The sequence below is a fragment of the Thermobia domestica genome, chromosome 13, assembly GCF_964235325.1.
Source record: "Thermobia domestica chromosome 13, izTheDome1.hap1.1, whole genome shotgun sequence".
Classification (NCBI taxonomy): domain Eukaryota; kingdom Metazoa; phylum Arthropoda; class Insecta; order Zygentoma; family Lepismatidae; genus Thermobia; species Thermobia domestica.
Window position 1 is genome coordinate 102309684 of NC_137466.1, and position 20574 is coordinate 102330257.

Here is a 20574-nt window from a genome sequence, read left to right on the forward strand (position 1 = left end):
ATATATCAAATTTTATATTTTTAACATTTAGAGATTCCGAGGCATGGACTCTTAAGATAAAAATTCCCACACTTCCCTTTTACCCTTGCCTGTCAAATTTCCAAAAATCCTTCCCTAGTGTTACCTTGCGTCACAAATCTTATTCCCTCTCTAAATTTTAAGTTTCTAGCTTAAGTGTTAGGTTTGGCCTGAAGTTGATCGATATGTCAGTTAGTCAAAACACATTCTCTTTTATACATAAATAATTGTTAACATTAATATTGTTGGAATGTTCAGTTTCCAAGAAAATACAACACAGCCAGGTATAAACTCGAAAGAAAGAAACTTAGTATTTCCCGTGATCGGTATATCAAAGTTTGGTGTTATAAATCATATTTTGTCGCTGAAGCATTAAAATACTTGACGAGCAATAAAATCTGTATGAGAAATCTTAAATTGGACTCTTTTTAAAGGCTATCGTATTATATAATTCACAGGGTACAAATAGCGTCATTGTTGATGTTCTCATACACCATGACGCCTCAAACTTAATCACTCGATGGCAATTTAGAGGGTTAAAATTTAAAATCAGATTTTTTTTTTAATTTTTGAGTTTCTTGATTAATTTTTGAAAAGTAAGTTAAGTAACTTTTACTTTCATATCCTACTTATTGCATATCTTCCACTTGACAAAAAAATATTCAGGCCACAGATGTGCCCGAACCTTCAACTGAAAATCTTAACCCGGTGCGGGAGAGTCGGGTTTGACACCCAGTGTGAGATCATATGGGTAGTATCCCACGTTAAGCTGTAAGTCCATATCTCGTATAACTTTGATACTGAAGAGTGACACTAATAGCGATGACACTAGAGGGGGACAAGCATGAGATCCCTCCATTTATTTTAAATGAAAAGTCTGCCGCCCTTCCGCCTGCTCCTCAGACTTATTGTAATGTAGGACAAGTAATATAAAGCAATATTTTTTGGTACAAAAAAATGTCTGCTCCCTCAAAAAAACTTCCCGTAGTGCTGAATACTGAAATATAATATATCAAAATGATATTAAAATATATCAGCAGGCTTCAGACCAGGCCCGTAGCCGCAAGTTTAAGACACGGATGAGATCATTTAGGGGGAATGACTTGAGGTCAGTATACATTCACATACTAACAAACAACGAAGTTCCAGGGGGGATTGAAGGGGGTACGAACGTGCATCAGACATCCTTGTGTTTTGTATCAATGTGAAGAGTCAAAATGTGGGTTACAATCTTGAATGTTATAGTTTGTTCAAACGTTATTACTGTGTTTCTTAATTAATCTGGCAAACTGCTGTTATAGATCCAAGCCTCCTTTGGTTAAAGAAATCAATTGAAGGACTTTCGACAGACTTCATATTGGGTCATCTGCTACTGGAATGAAATCAAGGACAAGACATATCGGTGGCAAATGTGGAAGCTACGAATCCCCGAGAAGCTAAGCTGTTAAACAGAAGTTTTGCTCAGAGCTATGCTGTATAAACTCTTTGCTTTATGAGCATCATTTCAGATATATATATATATATATATATATATATATATATATATATATATATATATATATATATATATTGGGGGGGTCCTAGATGTTAGTAAATTTTCAGGTTTTTCATTGGTGTATGATTATCTTGTGGATTAAACTGTATACAAGTGCGAAACTCGGGGGGGGGGGAGTGCTTCCCTGAGCCCCAAATGACGCCCATGTTTGAGCAAATGCTAGATTATGTTGAAATATTAGACCTTGGGAAAGAAGATCTGTGGATAATTACTCCGTTTTGCGTGGTGATTATAGACGAATACTGGAAACACATGTATCATGTTTTCGAATGGCATAGCTTTTATCAGACATTCAACATTAGACAAATTGTGTTAACGGTAATGAATTTCATTATTCCAAGTGAAATACATACATTCATACATTTAACAATAATATTCGTAATGAAATAGCAAAGATGTAATAAAACTTTTTTTTATTATTTATTCAGTAATTTAGGAAAGTAATAACAGAATTTGTCCTTGATAATCATAGTAGCAGCAATCCATTGTGATTTTCCATCTTAAATATTAGTCTTAGTTAGTGCCTTGTTCATGCTGTCAGAAACACTGCTAGGTTTGTTGATGCGTCCTTGCATCCAATGAGGGGCCGAGAATTGCTCTAAGGGTAAGGATTTCACGGGAGCTAAATTCTCTTCGCCGTATACGGTTACGGACCTGACCAACCCCAAGTTGATGAACTTTGAACATTTGCCTGTAAATAATAACTTAAATTTCATTGTATGGATGATCTGTGAAATTGTGATAAATAAATAAATTTAAGTTACTTCATTAAAGATCTCCAGAAAGTTTGTTCAACAGATGTGAAATACATTTAGTTACTTAGAATGAAAATCGCGAAAATTTTGTAGGGGCAAAATTATAACCTTTTGTGTTCAGGGGTAGTGAGCAGCCTTCTACCCTCAGGACATGCGAGAGTAGTTTTTCTTTCTTCCCTGCTGGTTGCCGAGAGTTTTGTGTTTTGTCTGTGGATGCGCGCGAGCCAGGTAAAGAGTAAGTCGTGCCATTTTGATCGCTCTTTCGTGAAGATAATCTGTGCTGTGTTTTAGCATGTGGACTATCGTCACTATTGACTTGAGAAACGATTTATATTACAGTGTGAGGTCAACCCGGATGCAGATGGTGTTAAATTAGGCTTATTTGTGGTGGGCCTTGGTGATTTGTAAACAAGAGGAACAAAGAAAAAAAAAAAGACGCTCTCAGCTGTTGTTGATCCTAGTCTATGTTATCAAGGGCCGTGGGGTGAGTTATTCACGTGAAATATTATACGTGCATGTAGATTATATTTTAGTTTTTCATTGAATATACGTTATCGGTATTTAGAAATTGCATGTTTTGTGTAGGTTGTATTACTCTGCATTGTACGAATCTGGGAGAAGAAACAATCAAATAGAGCACATTACTAATATTCTTTAGTTTGCTTTATTAACACGCAGTTCTGTAAAATATTGAAGTTAAATCACTCAGTTTTGTAGACAAGGTTGTTATCAGTTATGTATTTTGAACGAAAATTGACCAGAAGTTCATTTCAGTAACTTCGAGTGTAGTCACGTGTTGTAAGAAGATAGGAAAGGTGCCCGAATGTATTTTCTTTCTATCTTCGGAATAAAGGTATCACACGAGATAAATTCATGAACAAACGAGATTTTATTTTCTGAGAAATTAGTAATCTAGTTCATACTAGTCGAATGAATAGTAAAGATGGTTGTCAGTTCATTGCACCACATTGTCACTTGCAGTTGATTATTCTCAGTGGCTTTGCGAGTAATGGTTGTTACGTGAAAGGAGTGTAGCTTGGACAGGCTATCGGTACTACAAATTATTAATTGCACGGGTTCAAGATCTGTAATTTAAATGAAAGGGATCGCTAGTAAAAAATAAAAACCTAATTTACACATACGAATTACCATTTTCCATCAATTTGTAGATTTACACATGAGCGCACAAAGGCTTTTTTTTTTCTTTCTTTTAATACACTAGTGACAAAAATATGTTAGTGTAGCGTTTCAATATGCATTAGCTTAGTTTAGGTTCAGATGAAGTTTACGCTCTCGTGAATATGATAGAAATATGGCGTTTTAATTTACGCGCATGTTGAGTTTAAAGGCATCGCTAAAAATAATTGTTCGGTACTGTCCCAGTTTAAGTGTCCACACATGGATTCATTCTTTATTTACTTTTTTATGATGAAATACGCTCGTAGTACCTTATAAATTATTTCTGGTATCTTTTAGTTCCTCCCCCAATCTAGCACATATAAGATCTCCAGTGTTACTTCATAAAATATAGGTCTAACTGAGCGAGCGAAGGAGGTTGAGGCCCCGCAGGGCTCGTTGTTTTCTACCTTTATCACAGTTTAGACAAAAACAAGGTACTCTGTTCTGGAGCCATGGAACCAATTGGGAGAGATTCTGAATGCCATCCATTATTTCTTGTAGGGAGGTCTTGCATTCTTGGGTACAGTCGGTGCAGATTCATTTCAGGAGGGTTAAACAATTATGGGTATAAACGCAGCGCCCGAATATATGCTATATAGTATAAATAGAGCCGAGGGAAGCTATCACGACGTGACACTGATGCTTCTAAAATGTACACCGAATGCGGAAAAACTCGTATTCTGCAGGTACTTTCAGTTTTTTTACAAGCTGTATGTGCATTTATTTCACGACCAAAAGAAGTGTGTGGGGACCGTATTAAGCAATGGCAAGCAGGGTAGGAATCTGTTGCGGGCAGTATTCGAAACCATAGTTGCATCCTAAAGTAAAGGAATCTGGTATCCTTATATTACATACACTTTTGCCTGATATAAGCGAACCTACCCTCATTGTGCCTTTATCCAGGTGTTCATGTTTTCGGGTCCATTGTTAAGGTGAATTTCTTACAGCTTCATTGCTAAAAGGGACTTTTAACTCCTACTAACCTACAAAGATGCAGTAACTTGAAACTTCCAAGACGCAGATTACAATTAGTACCTGCCTGTACGGGTATGTAACCTTGAGCACCTTCGTGGCTAAGCGGTTAGCGTACGCGCTTTTCGCGTGGGAGACCCGGGTTCGATTCCCGGCGGGAGCTTATGTGGTTCAGATTCCACGTTAATCAGTAGGCCCACGTCTCATATAGCCTCACAATTCCCAAACAGTGACATTACCTTCTCCATGCCTTGCTGTGTAGGTATTACACGGTCAGGATAAAAGCGCTTTACGAGGTTACAATGCACAGAAATCTCTAGCATTGGAAGGCGAAGAGTTGGAATTTAGATTCGTTGGTCCTGAGTGCCTTCTTCCATTGGTCGTCGTTCAAGTCTTTGTTTTTTGGCCCAGTAATGTTTCCTGCTTGAAGGAATGGTTTCTTTTACCACAATCCTACCCTCATGACTATATCGGAAGGCGCTGGGCCAACGTCCTATTTGGTACCGATTGGAAATGACATTCATAGTTATTTTTCCGGAGCGGTTAACATCCATTCCGTCTGCGTGTTTTTTCCAGTGAACTTATGTCGTTTCCGTGTAGTATTTGGGATGAAAGCCAAACGCCAATGTGTGGCACAGTGTTTCGTTTGTTTCCAGTGTATATTCACAATAATTCAGTCAAATTTAAGATGTGGATATTAAAAATTTCCCGGGTCGAGTGGTTGACTAGCGTGGTCCTGGGCTCTGTCCTCGATAGAGGGAGATGCACGTATTAATCCCCTGACTATTGATATGAACTTGCCTGTGGGGAAACACACACACACTCAAGTTTAACGTAAGTTATTGGTTATTGTCGCGAAAGGAAAAGTGTTTGTGAATGGAGCTACTTTGCTTTCACTAGAGCAGTCGAACTCTTTCCTAAAGTTAAAACTTGCCTAGCTATTTTTCAATTCATAAATACTGAAACGCACAGATTACAGTAGATGGAATGAATAAAAGTTCCTCGTCTTTGTACTTATTTGGAAGTTCATTTTTGAAATTCCTTCTAAGTTAACCTTTTGTTTCTCAGTAGTAGTTACCAGTGTTCGAAGTGGGGGAAAAATCAGAGACGGTATGTTTTACTACGATTTTGATTCGACATACCGGCTATCTAAATATTGAAATGCAGTGAGGGTATGTTGGCTAAAAGATTGCATTCTATGTACCTAATGACTGAAAATCATTGGAGAGCTTCTCTGTAGTTATGGGAGGAGGGGAGGAAGACGTAGAGAGACTTTGATCCCCAGCCAAAAACTTTCTGAATATATATCCCCCCTTATCTTGTATTAGAGAGAATTACGCACGAAAATGCTCAAAACAGAGTTTTTATTTTAACAATTACCTGCGGGAAAATTCCCGGAACCCCCACTCGACTGAGGAATATTCCAAATCCCCGGAAGATCCACCTCCTACAGCAGACAATCCCTAAATCCGCCCATGCTCAAAACACGAGATTTATATGCATTAAAACAAGAAGACATACACATACATAGGAAAGAAACAATTCAGTATGGGACATCAAAATATAAACTAGATGAACTTCTTTGAAGATCTATAGGAAAAAGATAACAAAAATATCGGTGTTGTCAACTTAGAAATTATTTCTACATAAGAAATAGCATCTTCTTACGTGCCAACAATTACTGTGTATAAAATGGATTTATTAAAGATATTTAGCATCTATACTCCAGTGACTGTATACCTGCATCACTGAAAAACCAGGGGCAGTATGGCATACGACTGGTTGTTAGTCTCTTCCTTAAGAGATGGCAATACCTATTCCTAAGACAAATTCGATAGCAAACATATTAAATTATTCTATTGCTGTGTAATAAATTACATTGAATTCTCATTCATTATATCCTGGATACTGAATTACAGCTTCTTCAAGCATGCACTTAAGTTCAGTGCTATTTAGTGCTGAAAGTGTAAAGTTTCAGAAACAAAGATCTATATTTGAAGACCCGATGAGCCCTTCTCCATTGAAGGAACGATATAGTGGAGCGTCACGTCAAAGTGGATTGAGTTTTTCTATACAAATCATGTGAAGTGGATTTTTGCAATTCGTAACATACTTCAGTTAAATCCATTCACAGCAAGCCGATAATGTGTATTTATATTGGAATAAACTGAGCTCATGCGGATTGTAACGTCCTGAATTATTTCGTTAAATATCGCATGTCTGATAACAGTATACCAGTATTTCTTAAGAGTTTCAGAAGTTGTCTGTATTTTTACACAACTAACGGTTTGGCAGTGAAGCATAATATTGAGGCCAGCCTATAGTGGAGTCTGTAATCCTAGATTGATACATATGTGTGTGAATTGATTTCCATTAGTAACACTAGTAATTTATTGACATCTGTAGCAAAATGAAAACTTACTTTGTTTTTTCTCTCTCCCTCCCTCTCCGTAAGCTAAAACCTCAAGGGTGAAAACGTTTATATACCATCTAAAGCTCAGTGAGTATGTATTCATAAGAATAATACAAAGTGATGAACGTGAAATCGGATTCATGTTTTTAAACATTTCGTGTTATATATTTTGCTTATCGATTCACCCTGGAGCATGACGTCAGCAGCTGTGTTTCCATAGTGATAGCCATTATTCAGGTTTATGTTCCTCCTAAGCGCAATACGAGCTTTAATTTTGTTTTCTTTCTATTTACTGTGAATGTTCATGTATACGCGGTAACTGTCATTCAGAGGTGGTTGGTTCTCAGGTTTTACTAGCGAGATCAACATTTTGTTGATAAAAAGCTTCAAATATGCGAAAACTTTTCTCACTCAGGATACAAATAACTTCTCTTCTGTTGCAGTGGGAGAATTCCCCCTCCCCTTTCTTTTAGTAATTATTTTCAATGTGTTGTTGAGAATAATTGAAAACAATTAAATCTTGTAGAATATATATATATATATCTAAATTTTATAATGCTCCGTTTCAGTAGATGGTCTACACGTGAACCGGTACATACATTTACAGGAGAAGGTTTTCTGTCATTCTTTACTCAGTTTGACATCTTTCGACCACGCAAATTTCTGCACTGCTTGAATTGTCTCGCAAGAAATGATTACTGTATGTAATTACATTTCGTAAGTAATAAATGATCGACCCACTTTTCAAAATTATCGTACTTACTGTTACTAGGTTATTGCAAACCATAAGAAAAATAAAGCCTACTGTAGATTAAAATAGCACAATAGTAATTTTTAGTAGATTTTAAACCATGAAGAGTACTAATATGAAGAGAGGGGTGTGCTTTCTTTTATTTGATTTGAGTAGTTCGATAATATAGTCAAAATGATGCAGGTACAATTTTACATGGTACGGTGTTTAAGCGTCATGAAGAAAGTATAATAAAGGTGAAACTTAACAGTGTTTTTCAAAAAGTGTTGACAGCTGTTAAGTATTTCAGTTACTCGAATACTTGATGCATCATTCGGAAAGAAATAAAACATACGTGATACAAACACAAGTTTGTAAGCTATAGAGTCAAATCCAAGTCGCTAGTCTTTTTTTTTTTTTTTTTTCTTTCTTTCTTTATCCTCAAATATCTCCAAATTTTGACTCTCTCAAGTTATGAATTAATACATATTGAAGATCTGAATACTTGAAACATAATTCAAAGCTTCCCACTTCCTATAAAATGTTGATTACTACAATTAAAAGATTTATTAAAAATAGTGTTCAGCAAAAAAATAAGTCGTTCTCTAAATATCATGCTCGGCCATAAGGTTATTATTTTAAAAGTTTTGTCAATCACTGTAGGTTGTATCATGTATTTCCTTTAAAAAAAATAAATAAATAAATGAAATAAAGTTTTGATAATGGTAGCGATAGTTTCTAGTTCTCCCTTGTTCGAAGCAATTTTTAATACTGTTTTTAAATAATTCCCTAAGCATAAAGTGTCAGTCAGTGCTAGAAATGGTGATTTGTTGCTTGCAATCCATAAACGTTATATTGTATGCAATACTTGCTAAATTCATCTTCTCAAATTACTTTTCTACTGTTGCTTAAATCAAGGCAACAGTATTCTCTTACTGAATAACTTACAAGAGTTAACGTTGTTGTTACAATTATAACGAAGAAATCAAATACAATTAGATTTGTCCTTCTTTTAAGAAAAGTAACTTTGTCAGTGGTACGAAACCGATATGTCGCGACACTAGTGTGTCCACAGCTCCAGTGTCTGTCGCGAAATTTTAGAACGTAAAATCATAGAATATTTGTAATTATTTAAAATCAACTACTTTGAATCAGACTGTAACCAGTCAACACCTCCGTCAACAGCAGCAATGTTCTGTACAATGTCACTACTTCACGGAAACTTAGTCTTACACTGCTGGTATTTATATATTAATATAAGTCAAGTGAATGCACCGCGATGTCGTGGGCGAGTACGTTGTCAGTCAAAAAGAGTTGGAAACACTTCCACAATTTGATAAATACTATTTGCTTTAACGGTATAATATTGATATGATTTTCTCCGGGGTGATTTCAATACTCTGGGAATGAAAAGTAGCGTTTCGAAAATACTGGAAGTACATATTGAGTGTGAGAAGATATATAGTTCGAGAGTCGTTACTTTTTGAACGGAGCTATTGGGCTGACGTAAGCGGCGGGCACGGCATAGCAGGACCATTCAGCAGGGCATAATGATGGCTCCTAGCTATCGGCAGGTCATTCCTGACCGTGTATTCCCATTCATATAGGCCATATTTCCAGCTGGCAGTGGCATCTTTCAGCATACAGCGTTCCTTGTCACAAAGCCAACGTTGTGCTGCAGTGCTTCTAGAAGCACAATAGAAAATTTTAATTGTTGAAATGGCGCCAAAACTTATTGAACCGTCATTGAACGTCGGATTCGAACCCATTCCTTCTCCGCAAAATTTACAGGAATTAAGTAACGTATATGCGTATGTCATGCACTGTGCCTCCAGCCATTTACCTAACCTCATTGCTTCTATGGCAGAGCACATGGCTGCCAACGTGCGAGCCAGAGGTGGATATATAAAGATTCAGTAGATAGTCATTAATGTTTTTGGCTGGTCATTACAATTTCGGGTATTTCAGATAAAACGTACAGTGCTTATAAATACTAACTGTTGAAGATAAAAAGATGAAACAAAAAGTAGAGGAAGAATGTCATGGGGTATATCGAATGATCCGTTTGCCCTACAAGTCCCCTATCATAGGGTCCTGGAGGGTCACCTGGAAATTTTCATTGCAAAGTAGGTAAATTTTTAAACGGCATTGAAGAGCTAATAGAAAAACAATAAACTTCTGTAGGAAAATGTCTTTCGTATGAGGAACCGTTTACGAAATAGCCATTGGGAGAACGCAGTGGCTCAATGGTTGAGCTCTCACCTCTGATGCATGTGGTCCCGGTTCGATCAAGGCCCGCGCCAAGTGAGCTTTGTGGTAGTAGACATGTACGTGGGTTCTGTCGGGGTTTTCGAGCTTCCTACCACATCATTCGTTCCACCATTATCATTTATCTTATCATTGCACCTCCCTTGCGTAATCGTGGGATGACAAAAAAAAAAAAAAAAAAACATTGAAATTAAGTTTCTGCACGAGCAAATAAAATGTCCATTACTTGTAAATCGCTAACTGTTTGAGATAGAAGGATGAAACGAAAAGTGAAGTAGGAACTGTCAGCTCCACTTGCTTCGCAGGGCCTCCTATCATATGGCTCCGTGCCCCCCCCCCCCCAAAAAAAAAAAGAATCTTAAAATGTAAAGTGTGTAAATTTAAAATATTATTGAAAGGATCATGTATAAAGAAAACTATTATAAGAAATTTTTCGTGACGGGAACACCATTTTAAGAAATAACCACAGTTTATTAGAGTTTTATCGGACTGTGCAATAATTCAGAATTGAATGGTGGCTATTTCGCAAACTGTGTCATATATATATATATATATATATATATATATATATATATATATATATATATATATATATATATATATATATATATATATAATATTTTCTTTTTTTTCCGCACAGAAGTTGATTTTCCATGATTTCCAAGTTTTGGATACCACGCGTCCCCTGATATGGGGAGCCTTGTATAAACATAGCACTCCATTCGATGCGACTTCTGACATTTTCCTATCTTCCTTTCTGTTTAATCTTTTTTAGCTTCAGCTGTTAATGGTTCATACATAACCATTGGACGTGTTAATGTGAATGCAAAAGTGTCACTAAAAGTAAAGTTATGTCACTTTTAAATAGTGACCATTTCGTGAACGGTGTCTCAAACGTAAAACTTTGTTATACAAAAGTTGTTTCTTATCCGTGATCTTTTCGATAAAAATTATGAGGGGTAAATTTGGATAAGGGCGTAATTAGCAATTCTTCAATTTTTCTTGAGCAGAAAAACAAACGCCCTTATCCAATTAACCAACGTATTCACATACTATTTTTTGAGACAGGCGTTCGGAACGGAGCAGAGATAATACCTTGTCACCACCTAGACACATGCGGACATACTCAAACTTGCGGAAAATTGTCCCGGAAATAGGTCGATACGCCCTTATCCAAATTACCCCTTCATGTATCGTTATATTAGAAATTTTCGCTTTCCCGGAGAAAAGAGGGACTAGAACAAGCGTTCTCTTGACGTTTTTCTATACCACTGTTTATTTCAACCTTCTATCTCTAACCGTTTGAGTTTCAGAAGCACTTGATATTTTACCTTATACACCCGGTATGTTTCCGTACCTGTCACCCTGCTTCAATCTCAGTTCGCTTCAATTTTCCACGGCTGATCAAAGACCAAATTGTGTTCAGAAATTATAAAAACTCTGAAGTGTTTTCTTTTAATAATATAATGAAACATGTTGGTCAGCATCAGTTTCATTGAGAAGCGGTCAACTTACAGAAGTCTATACGCTGGTGAAGAAAACGTCATTTCCGCTTCCTGTTTAGCTAGCTGGTTACAAACAAACCAGCTTCGAGCGGGCAATATTAAGAAGTTTACGTTCTCGCCTCTGAAAATGATTTGTTTCGCTTTCGGATATAACCATAATAGTTTAGAGTACATGCATTTTTTTGTTATACCAAGAATGAAATTAGAAATATTGTACTATATAATATACAAGAGGAACAATAACAAAGCCACACTATACAACAGATGATTGGATCTCAATCTTTTTGACAATATCTCTCCTTGCATATTCTGCCACAAAGAAATTAAAACACTTTTTTCTTTTTACCAAAAGCCCCCTTGCTCTGTGTTTTCTTGTTTGTGACATTTTTAGGCTAATTTCACTTACTATTTAATACATATTAATACTCAGAACACTGTAATATCGTTTCTTAGTAGTGATAACTGAATCACATGTTTAAAAAAAATACTGTAATCTTCAAACAGTATATTCCCCAGCTTGGAGTGTGATACGTCAAAAGCGCAAGTTTGATAACAATTTTACCCTTGTGGTAACATTTAGGCATAAAAATTTGCAACTCTTGAAACAATTGAGATTTGCAGGCAATGAATGATTTTAAAATTGGTAAATCGGCGTTACATATATATGTAAGACAATCACATTTAAATAAGTACAAGCTAACCTAACCGTACCTTACCGCATATGAATGTTGGTAAGAGTATAGTACAGGCAATATAGTAAACTTTAAACCGGACTTGTTAATTTGTCTGATTTCGTTTGACATAAACTATAATTGTTCCATCCTATGGATCTACTGTCAAAAATAGCTTATGGCATAATATTCAAGAACCATATTAATTCTCATATCAATTTAGAACAATCTTAGATGAAATATTTTTTTCGCAACCAGTATTCTGTCCAAAGAGAGCTATATTAACAGAAATTGGATGCTACCCAATCCAGATATTAAGTGCTAAACAAACTCGTCAATTTATTTTAAATGATTTGGGGAAGTCTAACCCACCTATCATCAACAAATTACAACAACTTGATTTAATCTTACAGAAAAAGAGTTTTTCCAAGAACAAACCTTGGTATATTCATGCATACATTAACTTAAAGAATATGAATTCTTATATACAGAAAGTACCTCCATTATGTTGCTTCGTTTGGGATTACCAAGTAAACCTGACACAGATTAAGCCAATCGTACCCAATTACATCAAAATATCTCACGAAGACTTGAGACAAGCAATATACCAGAACATCTGGAGAGCAACCATTCAACAACTTGACGATGATACTACATTTATTTATACAGATGCCTCAAATTCCCTAATACTACAGTTGGTGCAGCAATATATATCCCAACTAGTTCATGTACTCTGAAATATAAATTGCCAAAATTCACGTCCATATATGAGAGAGAAGCATTTTCGATCCGACAGGCTTTACTATATATAAAACGAAATCAAAAGCCAACAATCTGCTCAGACTCGTTAAGTGTACTAACTTCTCTCAATACAACGCATTGGAACAAGCATACTACTTGGCATATATTAAATATCAAACATCTTTATGTTAACTTGCTGGAAAACAAATTCCAAATAATAATTGTATTCAGTAAAGCATATGTCAACCTAGATCCACATTCCAACATTATTGACACAGCAGTCAAAAGTGTATGTTACGAAGGTCAAAATATCAACAACAAATTAGCACCATATAACTTCAAATATATAATATCAGAATGTATCAATTCAGAACTCAACCAATGGCGAGAAAATAACTCAACTTTACCTGGAAAACTCAACTGGGAGAACCACGAAACCAATAAAGAAACTTCCTTTAAACATTTAGCTTCCTGGACAAGAAAAGTTATTGTATATTATCGTATCATGTTCAATACTGCGCTAACTCCGACAAAATTATTTCAAATAAAAAGGAAAGAAACATACCACTGTTGGTGTGATAAAGGATTAGGTACCTTAAATCATCTCTTATTTGAATGTGATTTTTATAATCTACATAGAACCAACTTACTTCAACAATTATATATCACTCTGGGATATGCGTCATTTTTTTACAAATATGTACTGGCATCAAAAAACTGGAAAGCTATAAAAGTAATTATACAATTCTTAATACAATCAGGACAACTTATATATATAAAAAATACAGAAGCAAGATTTGAAAAAAAAAAAAGCAATCATATAGCTTCAAAAACAAGTTAACTTTATTCAGAGTTTACAATACAAGGATGTAATCCGCTAAATCAAAATCAACTATATAAATAATTATAAACAGATAATCTAAAGATCGCATGGAAAGAAACAGCATACTAAAGGAAGAGAACTATACCTCAGAACTTAAATATCAAATATTACTTCCAAGAAAGAAAAAAAAAACTACTTACATAATAACTCAATTTTCTTTTCAACATTTGTAGCACAATACTTCTAGTGGTGCGAGAAATTAGAAAACACCAATCAAGGTGAAGAAAAGACAATTCTGGAAGTTAATCAACAATGGAAAGGTTTCAAAAATAGGTCAAAGTATGTTCCTGTGCCAACAATAAAAAAAGAATCCTATTATGTAAAAGCAAATATGATTTTGTCTGGTAGCATCACCCAATAATTACTGAAGCAATCTAAATTATATTTAACATGATTAGTAACTGTAGCTATATCAACATTTTACCCCCTTCCCGCAGGGATCATATTGCACTAAATTGATTAAAACACGTATCCGATAGAAGAGGGTGAGGGGAGTCATACATTATACGAAAAACTAGTATTCACGAGCTCTTCAAGTTAGGAAGATTGAACTTATTATATAAACGTTTCATTAGAAATAAACGGACATATGTCCCAAAGTTTTTGAAAATTTCCATTTTAAGAGAAAAGGGTGGAGCAATTTCAGCTAAACTAAGTAGACATATAACTTACAATCTGGAAAAGATACTGTGGGGTAAAATACACCTATTTTTTTTTTTTTCTATGATGAGTGTAAAATGAAAATTACATTAGCCTTTTTAAAAACGAAAATAAGTAACACTAAATTGAACAAAACCGTGAACTTGTTTAGGGGATATCCCACTGGTCTAGTGGATATCTCGTATGCCTTTGATGTACGTGGTCCTGGGTTCGATGCTCGGTGGGAGAGCACAAAAAATGTAATTTCACTATCATTCATTTTCATTAAGCATTCGTCTCCTTTAGCCTAAAGGGTTAACCATGCGAGGGCTAAAAATCAGTGGAAAAAAGGAGTTTTTGCACTCAGCTCGGAGAGAGAATGTTTACGTTAAACACGGAGAAGTAATACTGGACACTTAGAATTGTCGGTAGAGGCGTGTGTGTGCGTCCTATCCTGAAATATTATCATCAATCTTAGGGGAAAAATTGTTCACAGAACTTGTTCATAGTCTGAATTTGTTCGCAGTCTGGAATGTTCGTATTCCTGTGTCGACTATATGTTATTTCAAATAAGCCATACATTAATTTGTTCCTTAATTATCTCAAACTGAGGTGCAATCTTTTCTTTCATTCATTCAGCATGTCTATTGTTCATTGTTGCTTTGAAAATATTCAACATTTATTAATAAAACAAAATTTATCAAAGCACTGAATATATGAGGAGTACACGAGAAGTATGCACAAGTTCGCTCATGTGTATTTGCATGTCTGGCCATAGATCGAATTTTCAAGAGGGAGAGAAAAAAAGGAGTTTATCTTGTTTACTAGTTAGTAAATTAGAAATTGAAAAAGAAACATTTAATTCAACGTAACTTTATTAGCAGATGATAAAGATTTTTAAGTATAAGATTAGAAAGACTTTCTTTTTACAGAGAGTAATTTGGACTGAATATTATACTAAATAGTTAACAGAAGAGCGATTTTTGTTTTCTTCGTGTGATTTCTTTTTCGTCTGACTCGACGTTGTTAACAGTGAGGAAGATTTGAGTATGTGAACGTGTTTCTTCTATTTGCATTTTTTGTTGTCGTCCCTCTTCTCTTCCTCTGCTTTCATTTCGTCCAGAAGCTTCTTCAGCTCACACAGTGGTTCGTACTTTTGAGAAATTGTGAGGTACTGAAAATGAAGAAAGAACCAAAATGTGAGAATTTTAATTTTACTAACTATAATGGCAGCGTCTTGTTTTAAAACTTGCTTTAAAGTTTTTTAAATAGTCACAATCGAAAAATCCAAGGAATGTCATTTAAAAAAGTTTGAGTGTACTTTCTTTTATATCAACCGTGTCATTAAGTGTTTGTCTTCGTTTTAGTTCATTCTGGACATTTTGTATAAAACTATACTCGTGGTTTCGTAACTTTTCCAATTTGTTGACAAATTTATTGCTTGTTGAAACAGATTTTCGTGTCTTCACAATTGTTGGTACTACTGGTTCCGACATTTCGGATATACGTGGATGTATATATTGTGCAGATAGTATTAGAAACAATATTACTAGTTTTTATTCTGCGGTCTTGTATGTCAATGAGGTTTTCTTGTAACCACCATTCAGATATTTAATTCTAGGCCCACGGCAGCTTAGTGCTCTAGCGCTTACCTCTGATGCGTGGGATCCGTAGTTCGATTCTAACTTGCGCCAAGTGGGCTTTGTGATTGACAAGCAGTGTGCGCATGAGTTTTCTTGGTTCTCCCAGTTCCTCCATTCCACTACTTCGTTCATTGTTATATGTCCCTTAACTTTGGAGCATTACATGGGACGTTACAATAAAATTAAAAAGATTATTTTCTTTGTAGCTTCTAATGTAAGCTTTCTGTTGGTTTATTCTTGATGTTCTAGATTAACGTGTTTTGCTCTACTAGTTGTCTTTGTTATTCTTGTAAGAATAACGTTCTTAATTCCTTGCAAGACTATTCGAGTCATTGTGAAGAAGCGATTAGGACCTGCTCTGATGTTATTTGCATAATAGAATTTATAAAGAAATATCATGTGTATTAGATTATGACTTGCTGTGTCAACTTATTTAATGTGTAGGTGTTCAAACTTACGTTTACTGAATACATAGAGAAGTGACTTTGTATTTTGCTTTTATATACGAAATAAATGTATAAAAAACAATTTACTCGAATAGCGAATGGGAATACTGTAGTGCGATGCAATAGGTTCTGTATTTTGTCTAATATCGCAGTTTATAGTGATTGTAAGGGGGATTCATATGAATTTATTTACTTTAAATTTAGCTAATAGAACTAATTTGTATTTTCTAGATCAGTGCTTTCAGCCCTTTCTCTATAGCGGCACCGTATTAGTACATACAATTTTACGACACCCATTCACTGATATTTCTTAAACAGTTCTGTTGTAATACACGTGGTCAGGGTTCACACTGACCGTGTAAGTCAGGGAAATTAAAATAAGTCTGTGAAAGTGAGGAAATGTTTAAAAATATGGCAAGAGTTTGAGAAATCTCACATTTGGGTGAAGTCAATTTCCTTTTTATAGACTTTCTTATTTTGATTCTTTGAGGTCTTAGTCATATCTTTTGTGGGCAGCTAACAATAACAAATAACTAGCTGTATTTAGAAATAAAGAAGCTCGAGGAACGTCGAGAGTTGTTGAAACTTTAAGCTTTGAAAGGAAAATTAAATTAAAAATTGAAATGCTACAGGAGAATAAAATTAGTTGATTGTAGATAATCAGAGATAGACCAAAATTCATACCGTATTTACTTATTTATGAATGGATTCAGAATACCGGAATGCTTAAACCAATAGATAGCGCCAGTATATACAGCATTAAAAAATATCTAGTAACATCATTGAATACTCACAAAACTGAAATCAACAGCTTGATCACATAGTTAATACGCTGAGCGAAAGGAAGTTTATTGTAAGTTCTTTTTTCGTTTCATATTCTTAATTTATCACTAGAAAAAGTCTCACGACACTCTTCATGTTACAAGGCGACACAAACTTAAATTCTGTGTAGTCTTAAACAATAATTACAAGTTGGCAGTATTTGTTTAAACAATAATCACAAGTTGGTAATATTTGTTTATCCAAATGACTGTGTGAGGGATACGCGGATATGTTTTGTGCTTTACCATCTATACGTGATTGCTGGATATGGGCTGTGGGTTAGGTTTTAGAACCATTCAATTGTGTATGCTTCCCTCTCCCTTTGTTGCCAAGGTTGAGTGGGAATCAGGTTTCTTTGAATTCAGAACCCTTCGCAGAACAAGGGTTTATGCGAGGGCAGCTGTCCTTGTTTCAGAAGTTCCTTTGTTCCCACATGTTCTTTCTAACTCCCCAAGCAGCTTTATAGAATGAATTTCCACGTGGACTTGATGGTATCGAGTGAGCCTCTGCAGGAAAAATACAGTAATCGTCAGATGTGTCATACTGTGAATATACTAGCACAGCGTTCTACTGTATTTTTGTTTGTATAATGCTTAGTTTTGTTGTATCAATTTTAAGTTGCGAGCATTATTACACGACAGAGACGTAGGAATTTCCTCTTGAGGTATACCTTTATTCAGGGTTGGCTGGTTTAAACCAAGGTGGTTTAAATCAGCTGTTTTTTTTTTTTTCAAAAAACCAACTGGTTTAAACAAAAAAAAAAAAAGAACGAAAAATGCTTTAAATCGTGTGAACTTCATGGTGACGTCTCCACATATGAAACCATCTGCATTACGTTTATGTACTTTTCACCTTTTAATCAAGGGGTCCCGTCTTCAATTCTCAGTTGAACCACAACTCATCTTTCAAGTGTAAACCAAGTGTCCCTTTAAGCAAAAATCTTTTCCGTGATAACCTTGGTATTTCTTAAGGATGTTAAGCCTAAACATACGAAACGAAACCAAATTATATATTTCTACATGCCTGAATGCCTGTTGTTTTATAAAGAAGCCAAGGTTGCTTAAATATATTTATAGAAATTGGCAAAATTTATCAACTGCCTACGCAGCTTCCAACATCAGCTTGGATTTGACTTTGTTTTAATTTTATTGAATGATATCTACGTACCAAATGTAATTTAATACCTCTGTTTTAGCGTAATGATTATGATACGTTGACCTTAAAATTTTATATACAAATACATTTAAAGTAATAACAGAATTTTCCCAATGGGTAAAGCGGGAGTTTCCCGATTTATATATAATTGTATAATATTTTTGCTTGTGTAACTTTATCTTTTTGTCCTTCTGAAATTACTCTTGACAATTATATTAACAACTAGGCCTATGTAAAGATCAGTACAACGTATTTTTATCAGGAGTCCTTCGTGAGTGAGTCGGCAATCGCATTTGTGACCCAGTAGTCCCGGTTTCATGTCGAAATGGACAGTTTTTCTTGGATGAAGCCGAGAAGCGGTTTGGATTCCGCTTTAAGCTTATGTCACCCCTTCCAGCATAAGTTTGTTGCATAATAACACCAAGGCGAAACAAACTAATTTCTGTCCATGTCTAATATAAATACGTAGAGTAAATTATTTAAACCAAAAAACCCTGGTTTTTGCCAACCCTGTCTTTATTACAGTAGTTGTCATTTGTAGTAATAGCTATGTGTATATACCCATTGCGCATGTCCAAAAGATGTTATTTGTGAGCAGATATTATCTTTTAAACCAACAAATTTGCTATTCCGAAAATTGCTTGCCAAGTAATCGATAACCCTTTCTTTCTGGAATTCAATTTTGGAGGTATTTCTCGATCAACAGTACTCTTCAAACATAGACCTCATGATTAGATAATTTGCTAAATGTATTGCTAACAGCGTCGTAACAAACAAGGAAATTTCCAGATTGAAGTGATATGCAAGTTGCATTCTAAAACTAATTTTGTATTCGAGTAAGGACGTCGGAAATTAAGTTAAATGTACTATTGTGTGTTTTTGTATTGTTACAAACTATATAAGTTCTTCTAAAGGCAGTTTTAATTTTGTCAGCTCATATTTTCCAGGAAATCAGCTGAGGCGTACTTCTCTAGCATACAATTTAGATTACATATAGATGTATATTACTGCATTTCCATTGCTGAAACAGAAAATAACAAGAGGAAATTTCCAAAGAAGTTAAACTGAGTTTCTTAAAATTTCCCTATTAATAATAAAGGTCAGTTCTTTTTCTTTTGCGTAGTTCGAGCAAGAGTAGTGTTGCTCACGAGACAAGAAAACGAAATGAGAGTCGAGGCAAGGAGTCAGGAGCGGATGCAGGACGGACTTCTGGGGGGGGGGGGGCAGTGGGTTGTAATACTGCTACTTAGAGCTGCTTTTAAGAGCTCCAAACTGGGATGCGTTTTATTTATATATAAAAATAAGAAAGTTTCCACTTCTGAGATGGAGCGGTTGCCACCCCTGGATCCGCCCCTGCAAGGAGTACATTTTGAATGAGAGACAGGGGCGTCACTTCAAGTTTTGGTGATAGAAAGACTAAATTCTGTTAATTCTTGGTATGTCAATCGCGTTCACATCCATGGTCCACGAATTCGCGAAGTCATCTTTCTTTGTAAAATTAAAGGAGTTTGAAGTATTATTGTGTATTACATCTCCGTGTCGTTTGATTTTGTAAGCAGGCTGTTTTCGCGACGCCTCAACCCATTTCCGCACTAGGTAAACACCACTGGACAGTTCGTGCTGATCTATAAGCTTCGGCTGCAATTTCGTTGACAGATTAGATATCTAGGCTTTGTGCACTCCGATGACCGCATGTGGGCGTGGTGTTTGTCCCGTTCGACTCGAACTTACTATTCGGTTTACTCATGTCTTTCCCGCCTTGTTTAAACTGTACAATAATACTATTAACAATTGCTAGCGCTTTACGTAACAGCACTGATTGTGTGCTGATTTCTACCTCACTCACAACGCCCACGACTTCAGGTAAACTTAATCTGCTGGTCCCAGCACGTCCGTGCTCTATTTCGGCGCTTATGTATGTGCTGAGTCACTTAGCTCATACTCATTGGCCGTACGTATTCGTAATGTGTTTGAAGCCCGTTGAACAAAACTACGTATATAGTTAGATGAGTCAATTCCATATGGATCAATATTTTCTGTAATGGATAAAAATTTCATCACTTTATCATAGTGATACTGCAGGGTTCGAAAAATCGCGTTTCTTATTCTTCAGAGCATCGCTAATCGGTGAAGAAAGCACCGACCGGTAATGTTTCATATTTATTTTTCATTTCGTTTA

At 35.5% G+C, this 20574-nt stretch overlaps 2 protein-coding genes across 8 annotated transcripts in view; one reads left to right on the forward strand and one right to left on the reverse strand.

Annotated features, from left to right (window-relative positions):
• The window catches only part of msi (RNA-binding protein musashi), a 1174907-nt gene that overhangs the window by 1107789 nt on the left and 46544 nt on the right, over positions 1–20574 (forward strand). Inside the window, exon 5 of one of the 5 annotated variants that reach the window (XM_081736195.1) lies at positions 2668–2812. The exons of 2 other annotated variants lie outside the window; for them this stretch is intronic. In XM_081736195.1, the coding sequence (XP_081592321.1) occupies positions 2793–2812 (20 nt within the window). In that variant the 5' untranslated portion in view covers positions 2668–2792. Of the gene's footprint in view, positions 1–2449; positions 2813–20574 lie in introns of those variants that run through there. 2 more of the 5 variants (XM_081736198.1, XM_081736194.1) reach the window with 2 other exon arrangements.
• The window catches only part of LOC145668402 (cytochrome c oxidase associated subunit FA4L3-like), a 326595-nt gene continuing 321207 nt past the window's right edge, over positions 15187–20574 (reverse strand). For all 3 annotated transcript variants that reach the window (XM_081736201.1, XM_081736202.1, XM_081736200.1), the window contains exon 5: positions 15187–15503. In XM_081736201.1, the coding sequence (XP_081592327.1) occupies positions 15396–15503 (108 nt within the window). In that variant the 3' untranslated portion in view covers positions 15187–15395. The remainder of the gene's footprint in view (positions 15504–20574) is intronic.